The sequence below is a fragment of the Colias philodice genome, chromosome 8, assembly GCF_061535455.1.
Source record: "Colias philodice isolate Cphi_HAF_F1 chromosome 8, ilColPhil1 Martin Lab GWU primary, whole genome shotgun sequence".
In the NCBI taxonomy this organism is placed as follows: Eukaryota; Metazoa; Arthropoda; class Insecta; order Lepidoptera; family Pieridae; genus Colias; species Colias philodice.
Genome location: NC_143093.1, coordinates 6,164,144 through 6,183,746, shown reverse-complemented (window position 1 = coordinate 6,183,746; position 19,603 = coordinate 6,164,144). Strand labels below are relative to the sequence as shown.

Sequence of the window (19,603 nt, the reverse complement as noted above, 5' to 3'; positions counted from 1 at the left end):
ACATATCTATCGTAATAATAAGGGGTTCTGTTTATTATATTGGTGTATAGCCAATGAAATAAATACAATAATAATGTTTTCACCACATTTATTTTCATTTATACTTGTACATTCTAAGTGCTAATCCAATCGTGATCAAAATAATGTATGTATTCAAATGTAACACAATCTTGATCACAAGTAATGTAAGTAATTAATTAAAATGACAGAGTCACATTCTTATTTTTCTATTGATAATGAAGACTAGATTCATGTACTATTTCACTGGCAATTAAAATGTACGTATGCCATTAATTAAAAAAGTGCTTATTCTAACGTTTCCATCTCATACAACCTATTATCGAATTAAGTAACTATTTATTCTTTGTATATTTTCAAGGTGCAACATTTCGAATTTCCGTGGGTATATCATGTCTGTTATTCCATGGATAAACGCTTCTGTTACAATCCCTCACTCTTGTCATTCTTTCACATCTTTTACTGACTGTCCAGAAAACGTAACCCTTTGGGCATTTAAAAACTAGACCCTTATATTTATTGGTTCTTGAACATTTAAGGAATGCCGGAGAACACTCCTGATTGGCTTCAAACGGAAAATATCCTGTTCCTGGACATGCGTAACTTTTTGTAGTAGCCATCATCTGTAAAAATAAATTGAATTATTACATATAAAATATAAAGAAAGCAACACAAAAAAACGGAAATAAAATTAGTAAAACTGAAACTTAAACAATAATTATTCATTCAACTAGTTTTCCTTCAGAAACGGTTTTAAATCGTTAAAATACATAATACCTTAATTTGTATTTTATATTGTACATAATGTTAATATTTAACATATCCTTATTCTATACAAATAATACAAATGCCAAAGCTTGAAAATTTGAATGGATATTCGTTACTCAATCACGCTAAAACAACTCAACAGATTTTGATGAAATTTGGCTTATTAACAAGAAAATAATCTACAGATGTCATTATGATGTTAGTAGCTCAACGTGGGCTGAGCCTGGATTAACGTTTAGCAGTAGGCAAAAGATACCACTTACCGGCTCAATATGGTCACCGCTTAATCTTTTTATTCGATGAGTTCGTGACATGGTACCTTCACATTTCTTTTCAGATTTGCTTTCATTAAGGCATTGCATTTTACTTTCATCATAAATTGTGCCATTAGGACAATGGAATAATGCTATCTTCAAATCATGACTGTCATCTTCTTCAGTACATTGATAGAATATATTGCAATATTTTGGATGCCTTCTAAATGATGTAGGACATACATAAGCATGCTGATCATCATCCATATCAGGACATTTATTGTTAGTTGAGTTACTTTCTGTTGGTTTCGATGATTCCGTGGTTGTTTTATCATTTTCTGTTGTTGAAGTATCCGTTGTAGATGTAGATTGTTGCTCTGTAGTAGAAGTCTGAGTTGTTGATTCACTTGTTGAAGATTCTTCAGTTGCTTTTTCTGTTTGTGTTGTTTGATCAGTAGCGGTGGTAGAACGTTCTGTCGTAGTTGTATCTTGTGAGGAAGAAGTTGTTTGATCGGTTGTTGAAATGGTAGATTGTGTTGTTGTTGTATCTTGTGACGAAGTAGTTGAAGATGTTGATTGTTCAGTAGTCGAACTAGTGGACTGTGTTGTTGTATCTGGTGAAGTCGCGGTTGAAGACGTTGATTGATCAGTTGTTGTTATGGTAGATTGCGTTGTCGTGTTTTCTGCAGATGTTGTTTGTTGGCTGGTTGTCGTAGTACTGTCCGTAGTAGAAGATTGTTGTGTCGTAGTACTTTCTGTACTTGTGATTGACGGTGTTGTGCTTTGCTTACTGGTCGTCATTTGCTGTGTAGTTGTTTTTGGTTCTTCTGTGCTTGTTAAGGTACTATCAGATGTTGTCGATTCTGTTGATGTACTTTCTGCGTTACCTGTCGTTTGGGAACCACTGCAATTCCTAGTTGCATAAACAGAATCCTCATAGTTGCAAGTGTTCAAAGTGGGATCCCATAACGTACCTTCACCACATTCAAAATGAAAGATAGAAAAACTAGAACCATCATTATTCCAATCGACGCACCTATAAAACTTTTTGCAGTCGTTTGGATTTGGATAAAAACCAGCTTCGCTGCAAGTAAAGTTTCCTTTTTCTTGCTGTTCAGTTGTAGTATTATTCATATTATCATCTTTGTTTATGTTATCATCTCCTGGACCACTTGTTGTAATGGAAGTACTAGACGAGGGTCTAGTACTTATAGTTGTTGTGGTATATGTCGACGAAGTAAAATCTTTACTCGTGGTTGACGAACTGTCAGTACTTTCTAAAGAGCAAGAAGGATTTTTTACATCTTCTGGATGATTGCAAGCTGTTATTTCTTGATCCCATATCGTTCCTTCACCACAGGTAAAATCATATTTAGTAAAACCATCTTTGCCATTGTAGACACATCGATAAAATTTCTTGCAATCACCAGAATTTCCGAAAAATCCTTCATTATTACAAGAGTCATCATTATTTACATTCGGATGCGCTGTTGATGTTTTAATAGAATCTGAATTCATTGTTGTGTGTTCTGCCATTTGTTGAGTGGATACATTTTCAGTAATGCTATTGACTGTACTCATAGTGCTACCTTCTACAGTTGATGACTGTGTCGATGAACTGTGTGATACAGCCGTCACAGTACTTGATTCTTCAGTAGTAGAATATGTTGATGATGAAACGTCGACAGGTGTCTTTTTTGTGGTCGAAGTGCTTTCCATTTCACAAGAAGGATGTTCTACATCTGTTGGATAATTACACGCTAATATATCTTGATCCCATATTGTACCTTCACCGCAAGTGAAATCATATTTTGTAAATCCATCTTTTCCATTATAAACACACCGATAAAACTGTTTACAGTCATTAGTGTCTCCATAAAATCCCTCTTCCACACAATTTTGACTTGTACCATCCCCGGCTGGTTTCAAACTAGTTGTGGCGATCTTTGTGGTTTGTTCAACTGGTTCTGCTTCTTTATCTACATTATTAGACGGACTTATATTATTAGAACTATGTTCTGTTATAATTTGTGTTTTGACGGTGGACGTAGATGGCGATGAATCTAAGGTTGATACTGTAGAGCTGTTAATATTATCCGATACACAAGATGGTCTTTTAACGTCTCGCGGATGATTGCAGGCTGTAATATCTTGGTCCCATATAGTTCCTTCTCCACAAGTGTATTCGTACTTGATAAATCCATCTTTTCCATCATTTACACATCGATAAAATTTGTTACAGTCATTAGAATCACCAAAGTAGCCTGTCTCTGTACATGTATTTTCAGGACTCGGTTGAATGGTATTTATCGACTGTGTAGTAGTCGTTTGAATGACATTTATTGACTGTGTATTAGTCGTTTGAATATTATTTGTTGATTGTGTACTACTCGGTTTAATATCTAATGCAGTTGTAGTCGTTGTACTTGTTGGTTTTGGATTGGATTCTTCGTATATTTCATTTTCTTGTTTGTCGTTGCAAGTTTTAACATTTTCTATGTGATTACAAGAATTAATCGTAACATCCCAAGCAGTTCCTTCACCACACGAAAATTCATATTTAACGTAGCCACCATTGCCATCGCTTACACAACGATGAAACTTTTTACAATCTACAGCATTCGGATAAAATCCTTCTCTCAAACATTCATCACCTTGGACAGTTGACATTGCATCAGCTATATGGGATGAATCAGTAAACATATTCGGCTGTGATGTAGGAGAAATATAGATATTATTGGTCTGATTGAATTGAAATACTGTCGTAGCACTACTTGTAGTTGGTTTACTGAAGCTAGAAGTTTCGAAGGAGCCTTGTGTGTTAAATGCGTTAATAGTAGTAGGTCTCGAAGTTACGGTAGTTTCACGGATGTCATTATTTATTTCACTTTTCTGGCCGCATTTTTCAACAGCCCATGCATGATTGCATGATTCTATTCGTGAATCCCAGACTGTTCCTTCACCACAAGTGAACTCATACTGGATAAACGTTCCTCTGCCACTGTCAACGCATCGATAAAATTTATTACAATCTATACTATCGCCAATGAAACCAGGTTTTGTACATTTGTTACGTTCAGTCTGTATCGGTGTATTTACTATTTTATTTGTATTCTCTGTTGAAACTGAGTTTTCATTTGGTTGATATCCTCCATAATCATAAAATGCTTCATCTGAAATGGCATTCGATGTTGTTGTGCTTAATGAGTCCGGTGTAATTTTTGATTTATCATCAAATGGAGTCGAAGATTGTTTATTAACTAATCCATATCCAACATTCATATCACTTATATGTACTGGGGTAGTTAATGTATTGTAATCATGAAATTGGGTTGATGTGGTCATTTTATTTTCAGTAAACTTTTTAGTTCCGCACTCTTTAACAGCCCATGCGAAATTACAAGCTTTTATAGTATCATCCCAAACTGTACCTTCACTACAAGAAAACTCGTACTTAGTAAAAGATCTTTGTGAGTTTTCAACACACCTATAAAATTTACTACAATCATCGCTATATCCAAAGAAACCATTTTTGTAACATTGTCCATTCTTCATTTGGCCAATAATTAAGTTGTTTTCAACGTCGTCCGCATTATTTTTATCTTTGTTATATTCATTTTCACTAAATGAAGTATGAGGAGGAGGGTCATCATGTTGCAATATTTTATCCCCATAATTAATTTGTACTGGTATATTGCCCGATGTTGTTCTTTGAGTCGAAGTGGATTGAGATATTTCACTGGCACTTGTTGGTATTTCTCCATACGCTGGTGTCTGATTATGTAAAATATCATTTTGTTTTTCAGACTCCATTTGATTGACATATCCTTGATTATTTTGAGGTGGTTGTTCATAATATACATTACTAGGTTCTTTCTCCGTTGTTTTTTTATCGCCAAATGTGTCCGTATTTTCTGTATATTTATTGACACGTCCACAGCGCGTGTTTCGAGCTAACCAAGCATGATTACATCCCTGTATACTATCATCCCATATAGTGGCATCGCTACAAAGGAATTCGTATCTGATGAATCCTCCTCGTAAATTACTTACACATCTGTAGAACTTTTTGCAATTATTTGTGTCTCCCATAAAACCATGTGAAATACAAGGCTCTCCTTCTTGTTTCATCTGATGTGGAATATTTGTTGAATGTGTAACTTTGTCATTTTGTGATACTAGCGCATGGGGTGGGGTTGCATAATGATTCAAATCAGAAAATACCGGTGGGTACTGTGATATATTGTGCTGATTTTCGGGCAATTCATTATTGTATTCAAATGGTGATGGATTATTGGAATCTATGAAGTTTAATGGAATGTTAGTAGTTTTTATTGGTTGAGGTAATTCTTGCAGGATATTTTCTATTTCGTTCTCATGCTTTTCTTCGTTGTTTAATAATGAAGCACTACAATCGGCGCGTCTCGTGCTGTGGGGGTAGTTACACAATTCTTTTTCAGGGTCGTAAATTGTGCCCGGAGCGCATTGAAACTGAAATTTAAAAATAAATATGAAATAAAGTAGATTTTACAGATATTTCTATATGCGTATAATTTTCTAACATGTTATTTATACTCTTACCCTAAATACTGTATACTTTTCATTATGTCCTTTTAGGCAACGATAAAAGACCGAACAGTCGTTAAAATCGGCTTGAAATCCTTCTTTGTGACATGTAACCGATTCCGGCTTAGTATCTGAATATAGTTTAACTATCCGACCATTTACACGTTCCTTTCGATGTTTCTCCGTAGTTGTATCTGAAATGTTTAAAGCACGTTATAGGTAGGTACAATAGGTTTAATTCAATTATTTTTCATTGCAAAAACAATAAATATGAAGTTAACTTACCGTATTCTTCTGTTATGACATAACTAAAATATAATAGGAGTAGAATGAATGGCAGTTTAACAAAACACATATTAGTACTCAGTAATACAGTAACAGGATATAAGATGTATTAATGCAATGTGTTGAATTTTTATTATCTCTTCATTATAGCAGCAACTGCAAAGAAAATATTTTTATTTTAGTTTATTTTGTCACAAAAATAAAACAATTATCTTATTTCAATCACAATATGAAAGCTACAGTCGTATTGAAATAAACGACCACACAAACCAATAAAACAATTAAATTCTGCAAACTAAATAAATCTACAAAGGCTCAATATATATGAATTGTAATAAACATAAAATATATTTTACGTGTGAGTTTAAATTAATTCAAAGGCTCTTTCTAAAATACGAGCGCGCTCCCCTCTTGGAGTAGGTAGGTAGAAAAAATTCAATTTATTTATGTAATTGCGCAAGACTTATGAAGGAATATTGAACTCTTATGTTATTAATTATTCAACATAAATTTAAAATAACATCTTTAGTTAATCTCTCGTGCAACTTGTCTTTTTTCTTCCTTTTACATTGCCTTTTGCATTGCATTTAAATTATAGGCAGGTGAAAATCCCCGTGTAGATTTAACGATTCCAGTAGATCATGCACAGCATCCTCGAGCGAGTACTATGTTTAAAGGTCACATGTAAACAACCAAGCAGCCTTCGAACAGAACATATCGACGCATACCCCGCTAGTTCATTGCCACGAATAATAATTACGGGTTGATCCCGCAAAAAGCAAGAAGAGCAAGATGTGAAGAGATGTTTGTTTTTTTGCGTCTAGATGACACACTGCCTTTTTATAGAGCGCCCGACCTGTGTGTGAAACTAATTGCGTAGGGTTATAAAATAGGACTAAACAAAAACATTGGTGGAATTTGCTTGTACTCCGGATGTTGCGAATTTCAAGAAGTTATATTATGTTAAGTACAACTGATATAAGAGATATGCATCCATTTTTAATTATCTGGATGGAGCTAATAAAATGGAACGACAGCTTTACGCTTGATGCTTCATGGTTGGCTTCTGAATTATTAGCCAGCTTTGATGTTAAGTTCCTCATAGTAGTATTAGTATACCTAGTATTAAATTATCTGTGGTAGTTGATATTATGGTACCTTTTAATTATGTTTTCCTGTGTTACCATAATATGAATATGAATTATGATTAAATTATACTAAAAATAAAAACTGCAGCAAAATATTAAAATTTCTCTAATACAGGCAGTTTTAAAGCGAATACATAATGTTCATAAAGAGGTTTCAATCCCACTGTTTATAATATCGCTACTCGGTACTCGTAAGAACAACTTTTTTATGAATTTATCTTTCGCTCGCTTTATTTTTAACCCCCAACATACCCGTAGGTTTTATATAATGACTATATAATAGTTCTCGCCACAGATAATGTAACATGCTTTTGAACCACATCAAAGAAAATACTTTTAGAAGCCGCGCGATGTTTTTGCTTTTGTAAGTTATCTTGTAATGGCATCATTATTAAAAAATGCCGATCCAAACATACATAACCAGACAATGGAACAAAATTTTCAATTAGAAGATTAAACTGTATCGATTGGGTTTAGATTGGGCTAAGTTATTGAATCATAATTTGAGCATCTGATAAAAAATAATTCAATGTTATAAGTATAACTACATATATGTGGTACCAAGTTATGGTACGTTGTAAAGTACTTGTTATTCATAGAGATTTAACTATTTATATCTACATAATACAGATGTGAATATGTTTCATAAAATTGACTTAAATTATTATCAGTTCAATGGTAAAATCCATAGTCCAAAATAAAAAAAGTATTCATAAAGAAAAAAGAAAACCGTGATACTTATTAATAAAATAACATAAGATGCAGGTTTGCAATAACTAATAAAAATGCAACGATATTGTAAAGAGCGATAAAGTTATTGTACCTACTTGTCATAAGTATACAAAACGTAGCACATGATCACATCGTATAAAGACGACTATTATTTAATTTTACGCCACTGCTTTGTAAATAGAGTATTTTTATGCACAGTGCATACCATGAATAGTACGATGTAATAATAACACTCAACAATTTATATTTTGTCATATAAATTGTATGTATATATAGTGTTCATAATTACGATGGGACTGTATATACATACAGTCCCATCGTAATTATGAACACCGAAGAAAATTTTACAAAGAATATTTCATATATAATATTGCAATTTCTTAAATTCAAAATGCACATAAAAATCGCGATATCATCGCTTATATTCCTAACAATACCACAAGAAAACATAATTATAATGTCTCATTCTTCATAATCCATTATATTTTTTAATACATTATGCCTATAGACCTCAAGAAAATTTATCGCGACCATAAATCATGTACCCAATTATGCGTAGGTTATACCTTCGAGCGTAAATAAACTTCGATCCTTTTACTTTTCTTGTAACGAGAGTAAAATTGCATAAGATGCGCCACCGACATATTTATTGGGACCTGTTGAAGGGTTGCACCGGCTGAACTGGCTCCGAAGATTCCCTTAATAGCTGTTGTGGTCAGAGCTGCATTCCTCATGAGACCGGATAAAGATATCTAGCAGTCAATTACGGGAGCTACTTATTGTAAATCTATATATTGAGTTTATTACTTATATTCCTGCGAATGCTATGCTCGCAAAAAACTTATAGAAAACCGATCGAGGTAAAAATTTGTATTTTATATTTGTAAATGATATTATAAAAAAAAATCGGGGCATTAACTTAGAGCGTATACGCACTATGCGGGTAACCGCATTGCGGGTAGCCGTCCGGCTGACCGCAAGCACAATTATGTACGTAATATTCATTTCTATGCGCACTGCGATGCGGCTACCGCAGACCGCACAGTGCGCATAGAAATGAATATTACGTACATAATTGTGCTTGCGGTCAGCCGGACGGCTACCCGCAATGCGGCTACCCGCATAGTGCGTCTACGCTCTTAGGATTCACATATTAAACGATCATAGAAAACCAATGAAGTCCCTGTAGACTCTATAGTATAGAGAGATACGCATTAGGTAACTACCGCTAACTATAAAATAACTCCCACCAGGATATAAATAAATTATTTACGCTTAACGTAAGCTTAATCATTGATAATAGCTAACAAATTAAAATAAAATTCCTTACGTGCGCGTGTGTACATACAATGGTCATTGAGTAATCTCGTTCACGGTCAAGGCTATCGTAATATCAATTATTGTTAACATTGTATATTTTTTCACGAATCATGCGTATTTATTAATTATTTTTGAGTTTTGATAACAATTTTTTTAAGTATAGAATCTTTTTCAATTTCTGGCTTTTACACCAGCCTTTCTATCACTCAAAGTATACTTAGGAGTTATGCTTAGTATACATTCATTTTTATACGATTAGGTTCTTACTACCTACTCTTTGAAGTAAGTGATAAAAAACGGAAGTAAGTAGCATTTCAGAACAAGGCTCGGGCAAAAAAATAAACATCTCAAACTGCCAAATTATAATATGCCAATAAACTTTTAATAATAGATAATTAATTAAAGCTCACTCATTTACTTAACATCATCGAGAATTTACTCATATATCCCTCACATCATCACTTTTTTATTAAATTCCCACGATTAAAAACAATTAATACACATAATCTTCAACTTCCTTTGCAATTACATATCGATCTTCAACTATTTTCCGTTGTCCTTCAATAGTAATTAAACGCATGAACCATGCAGTAAGGCACAGGCTCAAACCTTGACCGTAGGCTGCGTATTCCTTAATTGAGGTGCAACTTGCAAGTCAATTTTCCACCGTGATCACGATTTTCATGCGGGCACGTTGCGTTCATTACCCGATGATATCATAACCTATCCATTTCTGCTACATACGATTATATTTTTTATGGGTTTTTTGTATTTCTATATTTTCAATTAAGGTAATTATGGTTCCGATAAACTATACCTAGTTGATAAGATTGTAAACATTCGTTTTGAATCATGCATGAAATAAATTAGCTTAAAATGCTCCATACTCCATACACAAACAAATTAACCTACAACCGTTGCCTACAACCTACTGTTACTAATTTACTAAACTTATTATCATTTTATAGCGCTACAATAAACAATGAAAGCACAAATACAAAAAATAAGGTACTTGAACTGTACAATATATTTTTATCCCGTAATCTTATTTATGCGTATCCCGTAATAGCAAAACGAGTTATGTTTATACGTTACATTATAATTTATGCCTTCGGATATTTGCAAACATATTTAGAGCTCCATTATTCAATTAGTGCTTTACGAGATCGATGAAAAGGTAAACATTTTATAGTATCTATTATGTTCATATTTATTAGCGGTTGAATGACCGTTATGAATAATGTGTGCGTTTGCGGCCAATCAGACTCGCAATTTATGAATATTAAATTTCATTTTTGAATTGGATTTATATTAGTAATTTAGTACTATATGGTTACAGAGGAATACAAATAAACAATTTTTAGCCTTATCTGTAACATATTATAGAAGACAAATCTTCTAGTATCATTTATGTCTAATACAATAAAATTTATCTTTTAAAGCTCTATTTTGATGACAACAAATATGTGTATATTGAAATAAGTAATACTTGTACATAATTGCTTAGATCCGAGCTTAGATTATTTCGTCTAGCGCCTTTGAAATTTATGAGTTTCCAGTACGAAATTGAATTGGATAAATCAATGCGCCGCAAATCACCTAGTTTAGAAACCGTCATGGGATGAAGGCCGCAGATGATATCTCGATCATCCGGCGATTCTCAACTTCCATTGAGTAACAGATTAGTTTTAACAATGTACTTTCCTATTGTATCATTTAATTATATGGTATAGAGATAAGAAACTTTTAATCCAGTAGTAAGCTTGCTTCATGTGATAATTAATGAAATTGGTATGTAATATGTGTTAATTTGTCTACGTCTCTACAACCTTAAATAGGTACTTAAGTTTGTTTACAAGACTATATATGTAGTTTTTTCATTTATTGTCTACTTATCCAATAAAAATTTAAATAATATTATGTTTAACTTAGTAAAATATTAAAACGAAGATGGTGACAGCGAAACAATAACTTTAGGGCATAAATAATAGAGTATAAATTTTCATGAAGTGCAATCGAAATTAAATCGAAATATCTTCGAAATATATATTGATAAAGAATTGAAGTTATTAAGTTTGGGAAGCTATTTAACATAACTGTCCTTATCATCTAGCTATATTGATAGTTGATACAACGGGAAATGATTGCCAAATCAATTAGTTTATTTCTCTCAATAGATCTATCAAATATGCTAAAATAATGATTACTTTATGGCTTACTCCGTTGTAATTTACTAAACATTTAGCTGTCTTCAAGATGAGAAATGACTCATCAGTGTTGATTGCAGCTTTAGAGAAAAAACTATAAAATTACGTATTCACATCCTCTGTAAATGTTTTAGCATATCATCACTCGTATATAGAACAAAACGCTCATGTAATTAATATTCTGCCTTAATTAAGCTGTATTACAAAAAACACCTTTTGTGTTTCTGCGCCATATGAAACGAAACATCCTTATTTAGTATATCTACGATTACAATCGTGTTATTATATTTTGTGAATTAAGGGTTCAGTGACCTTGCTTTGGGTGTTCGTATGACGTATCCCATTTATGACTAAGTATGCTCGTAATGCCTAAATGAACTTGAATGGGCACGCCTTATATCACGATCTAGTGTAAGATGTATATTATGTATATTACGTATGTAGGTACTAAGATATCTATGGGTACTATCAGTATAATTATAGGTAGTAAATAAATGAAATAAGTACCTACCTAATACCCTGCTTCCCTAAAATGCAAATCAAAGATTGATATAATATATTATGTACTTATTAAACCTAGAAGGCATAAATCCTATAAATATTTTACTGAAGACATCTTCGTTAAAATCCCGTTATGGATAGTATATATTTTTATTTTTGATCGAATTGATTCTTTCCACAAATTGCTAATTAAGTTGTAGGTAATTGAAAAATTAGTAGAACTTGAATTATTGACGCATACTTATTTTATATAACAGATTATTATTTTCTATTTTGTCCCTATTTCATTTTGTAGTGCATAATCTAGGTATGCCTTTATTGTAACGCCAAAACCTTATGGTAAGATAGAGTTGTGCAAAATAGTTAAGCGTGTTAATAAAATCAATACATATATTAGTAATGGGTTATGGGGTAAACGGTCAGGATGTACGTTAGTGCAGGTGCATTCGTGCAAAGAATTATAACCTTATTGAAATTATTTAGGGAAAAACGGAGTCTTGGCATTGAACTTGGATTGTTAAGTCCTACTTGGCTGTTTTGCCAAATATGTCGAATATTTGCATCTAAATACACTATGAATTTTAAATGAAACGGTATCCTATTCTACTATATATTGAAAAATCCGTGTAGAGGGCAGGGAAAGCATTTGTAAAATACCTCTATAACAAATCTAATTCATTTATTTTGTCAAATTTATAGCCGAATATTTCTCCTTATTATGAAATGATATCAGATTATTAGTATGTACTATGAACCTACCATGGAAAACTAAAATCAAATTAAAATTAATTATTAGGTTTTCAATAATAAGTTTTTATGACCGAAATTAACGATAATAGGTATAAAATTTATGTTTTGTCAAGTTTTAATAAAACAATAAAAATGTACTCACGTAATTACAACATATTTTGCGCATTTTGCATTTTTACGGTCTGGCTGATTTTCTCAGGAATGTTTACATTTTCATATATTTCATATTACCTACAAAATAAAACGCATCTTCCGTGGATGTCTCTTAGTCACTAAATGAGCCTTCATAGTTTTCATACAAAGGTGATTTCATTGTTTTCAGACTTTACAGTCCAGGCAATGTCATAAGACCGTGACCCAATTATGAGAGAAGGTTATATTATATGCGGTATGCGGTATGCCCCGGCTTCGCCCGTGGTACATGTTTACGTTTTCTCTCCAGAAGAACCATCCTTGTTCTTATATTATAAAAAAATAATCGAAATCGGTTCGCCTGTTCTCGAGAATTGCGCTTGGCAACAAATTTAGCCTTTAATTTTTATATTATTTTAAATTAAAGAATTTAAAATGAATAACTATATTATGGTTTATGTATACAGTAGGTTAAGATTTTCATAAACTGAATTTTTTACCGTGAACGCATTACGGAGGATTGCATGTTATTGTTAAAAATAAACCAAGAATAAAAAAGAGATAAATTAATTAATTTATTAACTCAGCTAAGCTTTTATCTATCCCAAAAAGGAAACAACTGATGAGGTCCATACTCTATACTCATACGAACATAAAACAGATCATAGATAAAATTGCATGCAGATTGCAGCCTCAAGAAAAACGTTTATCGTATCATTTTTTTTTTACTAGTAGCGCAGTGCGAGCTCCTCGGAAGAAAAATAATGTATTCAATATTCATTTACATATTATGTTACTACGTCGCGCGCATTTTAAGATCAATTTATGAGTTTTTTTTAAAGAGAAAAAAATGCATTAAAGTAAAATATTTTAACATATTTTGTCTACAAAATAACAACATATTTACAAATGATTTGATGAGATAATAGTGATCATAATTCCGAACGTAGGTACCACAGAGTACACTAGTAGCGAAAAAAATGTATGTATCTACATGGTATCTACGGATACTTTAAAATTGTATATACTCATACTAAGATGCAACTCTTTAATATAATAAATAACCCATCCCTTCAAGTAAATTGTAAAAAAATAATAAATCAACATCGTTTTTTAATAAAACACAAATCGCAAAATAAACGCGACAATTCATATTCTTTCCAAAATAACAGTCTAACGAAGCATTGTAAAACAAACTGGTCCATCGCAATCGCCTTATTGAATATTGACGTCGCCATATAAAATATCTCATGCCTTTTATTACAGTGCAATCCTCAGAATGCAGGTTTAATAACAAAAATAGAATCAGCGGGATAAAAAGTGCAACACCCGCCACCTATGCACTTGGCTTTTTATATTTTGTGATATACAAACATACAAGTGCATCTCAAGTGTATATTCGCATTCCGACGTAATAGTCTGTAATCGTTGGTCGCTTTGTTTGTGTTTTTTTTAATTACACCTATTATTGTTGTATATTAACATTCTTATGCCACCCTGCTTAGATTTACTGAGGTCATGATAACTTCTCATTATGTTAGAGTTATTAGTACTCCATTGTGTTGTTATTAATCTAAACTTTCGTTCAAGCCTCTTGTTGTTAACATAAATATATCTTATAAGTATAATCCTAACATAACATGGTATTTTTATGGATATAAGTCATAATATTAATACCATTCCTATAAATATTAAATAGTTAATTACTTTATAGGCAACTCTACATAATGAAACCGTACAGATCATAATGGAAGAATAATAATACATAGTTGTTAACACGAAAGAAAAAGCCAGGAACAAAAAATTAACCAACCTATAATAATCTTATAATATAAAAATGAATCCCAAAATGTGTTGGTAAGCGCATAACTTGAGAACGGCTGAACCGATTTCGATAATTCTTTTTTTATTATATTCCTTGAAGTACGAGGATGGTTCTTATGTAGAGAAAACGTAAATATGTACCACGGGCGAAGCCGGGGCGGACCGCTAGTACTGATATAAATAATACTAATAATACATAACTGCTATTTTTGAAGACAGAAGCAATAAAACTCAAACTTCCGTATACCTACTCATCTTTGTTGTACAATAAAAGAAATCAATCTACGCACATCCAAAAGACAATAAAAACATTAAACAAAATTAAATAAGTATAAATTTAAACATGACTTTAATTTTCTTAATAAATGCCGTATTAACATTGCAATTTATTACACTTACTTTTATAACACATTAAACTTCAGAATGCAATTAGTTATAAGAATTTAAAAAAATTTGATTCTGTACCCTTATTGCGACCTTCTTCTTAATAAGTAAAGATGACTTTCTTTATCTTTAAAATATCTGCGTATTTGACCAAAAAATAAAATTACTTTTATAATAAAGGGGGTTTAGTTGCGTCCGCGTCGCGTCGTCGTGAAAAGAAAGTGTACACACTTATAGCTCAAGACGGATTTTAATGACTGTAGTTCGTTGTATCTTCTTGGAGTAGTAATAATAAAGACTGACTTAGATTTTTTACTGATGATACCTGAATTGCTTATTCTAAAATATATAACATTCGTCCCTTTTTTTTTTTTTTTTTTTTTTAAGTGGGGAAATCTTGCATAGATACCCACGGCCTCCGGGGAAGGGGCCGTGGGTTATGTCGGATTCCTACCGACCAAAACCCCACTGTGTTCCGTCAAGCCGCATCAACGACGGGGCCACGGGTATGGTAGAATTCTTCCGTGACCCCGTCAGCGGCTGCCCGTCGCCGGGCCAAAACAAATTGTGAGCCAGCTCTAACCTCATGGGGCGGCGTGAGCGGAACACGTCTCACGCCACCACATCTCTCCGGACGATGGACTAAATCCCCGCTCCATCGCCCGGCTCCCCTCGTTAGGGAGGCTGGTTGCGGCCGCGTAAATCAGCCGCAACACGACGACGACGCCCAATAGGGCGATAACATTCGTCCCTACACTCTACCCATTTGTCGATAGACATCCCTACACATAAAAAAGTACCTACATAATTTTATATTTTGTATCATGTTTTTGCAAACTTTGCAGTCAATGTCCAAATAATGTATACCTATTCGTTAATCTCTAACCGCAACATATTATATAATTTTAATCGTGCGTGAATTTAACAATGGCAAAACTAAAATCGTATTTTTTACTTCATTATGTACAGCTACCTACTACCTATTAGTAGTTAAGCACAAATTATTTCACATTACATGATACTATCGCATTCTTAGTATTTTGTAGAACATTGTAGTTTCTCACTGTGTAAATAAAAACACTTTTAACTTCAACTGCCAGCTATCGACAGGATTAACATGAACCAAACGGACAAGTGCTTTTAAGGACTATCTTGTATCTTGGAGTTGCGTTGAAATACCTCATTGTGTTACAGGAACGTACGTAACGGATCATTAATTTAATCTTGATCTTAGAATTGCACTAGAGTAAGTTTAAAAGAGACTTTTGATCATATATTGCGCGAATTCACGGTCCTGTATTTTATTGGAGAAAGATCGTGAATCTTACTCTGCAGTCTGTCGTTTCTTCACCATAGTACCTACTGCTTAATTATTCTTAAATATCTACTGTTAAACTTCATATAAAAGTGTTTCTGAACTGTTGATTTATTTAAGGAGCAACCAAAAATAATCCAAAGGAGTAAATAATTATACGTACTCTTGTTATTTTGAATATTTCCAAGTTTCTCATTATTACTTTATGCAGAAATTTTTTGCAAATATTTAAAATACCGTGTGGTTTAGAAAAAATGTTTGAAGATAGCACGACTGATATGCGTTTGTATTTAATTTCACGGTTAGGTATATTAGTCTCAGTAAAAACTTGATTTGTGATTATGATAAAATAACAATAGTGAGCTTTTCTAATAAAAACACCTATCTTTTTATAAACACTTCAGTGATAAGATTTTAATAATTACCTAATTCACACTCATTGTATTTTTATCAAACTCTATGTATCAATTACACCCTTAAATTACAAAACATAGGATTTCCATAACTAATGATTATAACAGTTCGATTATATACCAGGGTGAACCTTCAGTTCACCCCCGCGTCCGCGTTAAAATGTAGAAGCCCTTCTGGCTAACATTGAGACTTGAGAGACACCACACAAAAAAAAAAGTTCGATTATAACGAAAAACTATAAAGAGCATAACAACATCAGAGTTATGTGTCAAAACTCAAATAATAAAAAAATATGAGTATTCTGAACTTCTTCTCTATATAATATCTACATTAGATACCTCTGTGTGCCAAATTTAATAGTGCGTCCGCGCAATTTTTTCAAACTTTTACACGGTTACATCACGAAAAATATCAGATTTAATTTTTAAAGAAAAATTGTTTAATGCTAATCTTTCAATACAAATGTAGGTAATAACCGTTTCAAGAAAAAAATAATAAGTAGGTATTTTTTATTATTTATATAATTATGTATATTGAATTAACTACATTTTATTTTATACATATATTCGGTATTGAAGCCGAAGCCTAACGTCCTTTTGTAAACTAGTAGGTACCTATACCTAAGCAGAGATAAATCACTAGCATAGTATCACTATAGTAAGTGAGAACACATAAAATTACAAGCTGGGTAATTTTTCTCTTACAGAAACGTTATATGGTTCGCATCTTTGAATACAAACTTACTGATTCACAGTAACGAATAAGCCGCTAGTCCTACATACTGTAATAGATTTATTCATCTAGAATCTAGATAATACATGTACTAGCAAGATATTCTACTCTTAAAATCTATTATAATGTGTAAGTTTTAGAATAAATACATATTTTATAAACCAACGAAGAAGTAAGATTTTCCTTAAAATAACGTTGCACTATTTTTAATAATATGATTTATAAGCTTGTATAATTATTATGCAAATTAATCTCCTATTATAATATAAGAACTGCATAGGTTTTATAATAGGTTTGAGAATTAGAGCTCATCGCCTGTCTGTTTATTTAATTTTTCGGTCTATTGTTAAAACCCTATCGTACAATTATTATAGAGAGCTCTATCTGGATATATGGACTTTTTCATTCTTCTATATGAAAAACCATATCTCTTACATTCTATAATGTCTGTTATACCTAATTTGAATAATAGTTTATTTGTTACAGATAATCTTTGCTTTGAAAAACTGTAAAAATATATTATGTAGAGCTTATCGTTATAATAGTGTTAATAGTTTCACGAAGTCTTGCGTATATTTTTTTATTATTTATGTATTGATCATCATTGGAAAGTTGGAAACATAAACAATAAAATTCTGCCAAAATAATTTTAAAAGTTTAATTAATGCTTTGTAAATAAAATCTTACCTTATCAAATCCTTTCAATTGTTCCACACACAAATATTATTAAATAATTCTAACTTAAAATAGAAAATAAAATAATCGCATATGACTTTCCCGCGTAAATGCTAGTTCGAAAATGGCGGGATGTTTTCGTGTAGGGGCTGCGTCCTTCCGTAGCGCACAAGGTCTCGGTAGAGTAATGTATGGACGCGCGCCGAAGATCCTCCTCCTTATATCCAACGTACGAACATAACAGATGCATCGACGAACTGATAGGAACGCCGCAGCAGGATAATAATAGTCCTTCAACAGGTTAACTCTACGTCTTGAGCAAAGCAATTAGTGGACACATTTTTCTATGGCGCCCTGCGTTAATCTTGAGGGAAATTAACTCAATGCCTGTTGTAGAGGCAATTTATATTAATTTGCAAGTGAAACCAGTCTGCACGACGACGAACTATCAAAAGGATTTGATTTTCACTGATGATCTTTCAACTATTTTATAATTTAAAATTTACCCAAACGATGAGAAAATATACAATGTTTTAAAGCAAATGATTTGATGAATAATATCATAGTACAATAGCTAATTATGAAATAATACAACCTCGATTGTAGAGTAAATTAAATATAAATTATCTTAATAATATCTTAACTTATATTACTCATAATACAATATAAACTTGGTCTATGTATTACAATGAAACTATAGGTAGGTAGGCAGTAGGCACCTAAATATTATTACGTCCTTATAAAGAAAGGAAATAAAATCGAAGTAAAAATTGAAATATGTATTGATAACATCATAAAGTTACCGTTATGACGCATTTTTAAGGATCATAAAAATATATTTAGTTATGTACCTATACATTACTTAGTTGGATTCATAACGTGTAATAATTATTACACGTCATTTTGTGCAATTATTCACTTATGAAACTTGCAACATGATACCTACTAAAAAGTTTGTTTTCGTCGTGTGCCTGCTTATACTTATATATCTACAGTAGGTAAGTATGTACTAAGTACATACCTACATTTTTAGTCATCTTTTATATGATAATGATTTTTCTTCATATCTAAAAGACATTTGGGAATTAAAATTACTTATTTTAAAAATAATAAAAACACTGAAGGTTTTGAAGTATAGGTAATCAATAATCATAATATAGGTATATTAAGAAGAGCTGGAACGTCAACACATTTACACATTGCACATGTTAGGCCGGGAGATACTGACACAAAATTTCGGGTCATTTGTAACAGGATGGCGGTCTAGAGGGGTCTTAGTACGCAATGACAAAAAGAAAAATGATGTTCAGAACGCTGGTACCGGCGGACTAGTCGCGTGGGCGTTAGTCACACTCGTCGGATAAATAGCGAAAGTCCAACGATTTGTAACACAAAAATTTTAGAATTTACCGATAGCCCTTAAAAAAGATGTAGGCGGTAGTGTCATGCCATACAGTTACGATGTGACTTACAGTCCGCCATACCGACGTGAATGCGTTGATTTAAAAAAACAATTCAACCATTTGTACCGGGCTCACTTTTGCACAGGTAACCATCGTCGTGCAGCCATTTACTAAA

At 32.5% G+C, this 19,603-nt stretch overlaps 1 protein-coding gene across 1 annotated transcript; it reads right to left on the bottom strand.

The window, feature by feature from the left end:
• Positions 1 to 87: 87 nt before the first annotated feature.
• On the bottom strand, positions 88 to 18,384 carry LOC149486574 (uncharacterized). The gene is made up of 5 exons (XM_089698206.1): positions 18,038 to 18,384; positions 5,892 to 6,047; positions 5,622 to 5,800; positions 1,050 to 5,531; positions 88 to 641 (listed from the first exon to the last, which is right to left on the bottom strand). Exons 2-5 carry the CDS (start codon positions 5,959 to 5,961, stop codon positions 375 to 377), a joined length of 4,998 nt encoding a protein of 1,665 aa, XP_089554332.1. The 5' UTR covers positions 5,962 to 6,047; positions 18,038 to 18,384; the 3' UTR covers positions 88 to 374.
• Between the last annotated feature and the right edge of the window lie 1,219 nt (positions 18,385 to 19,603).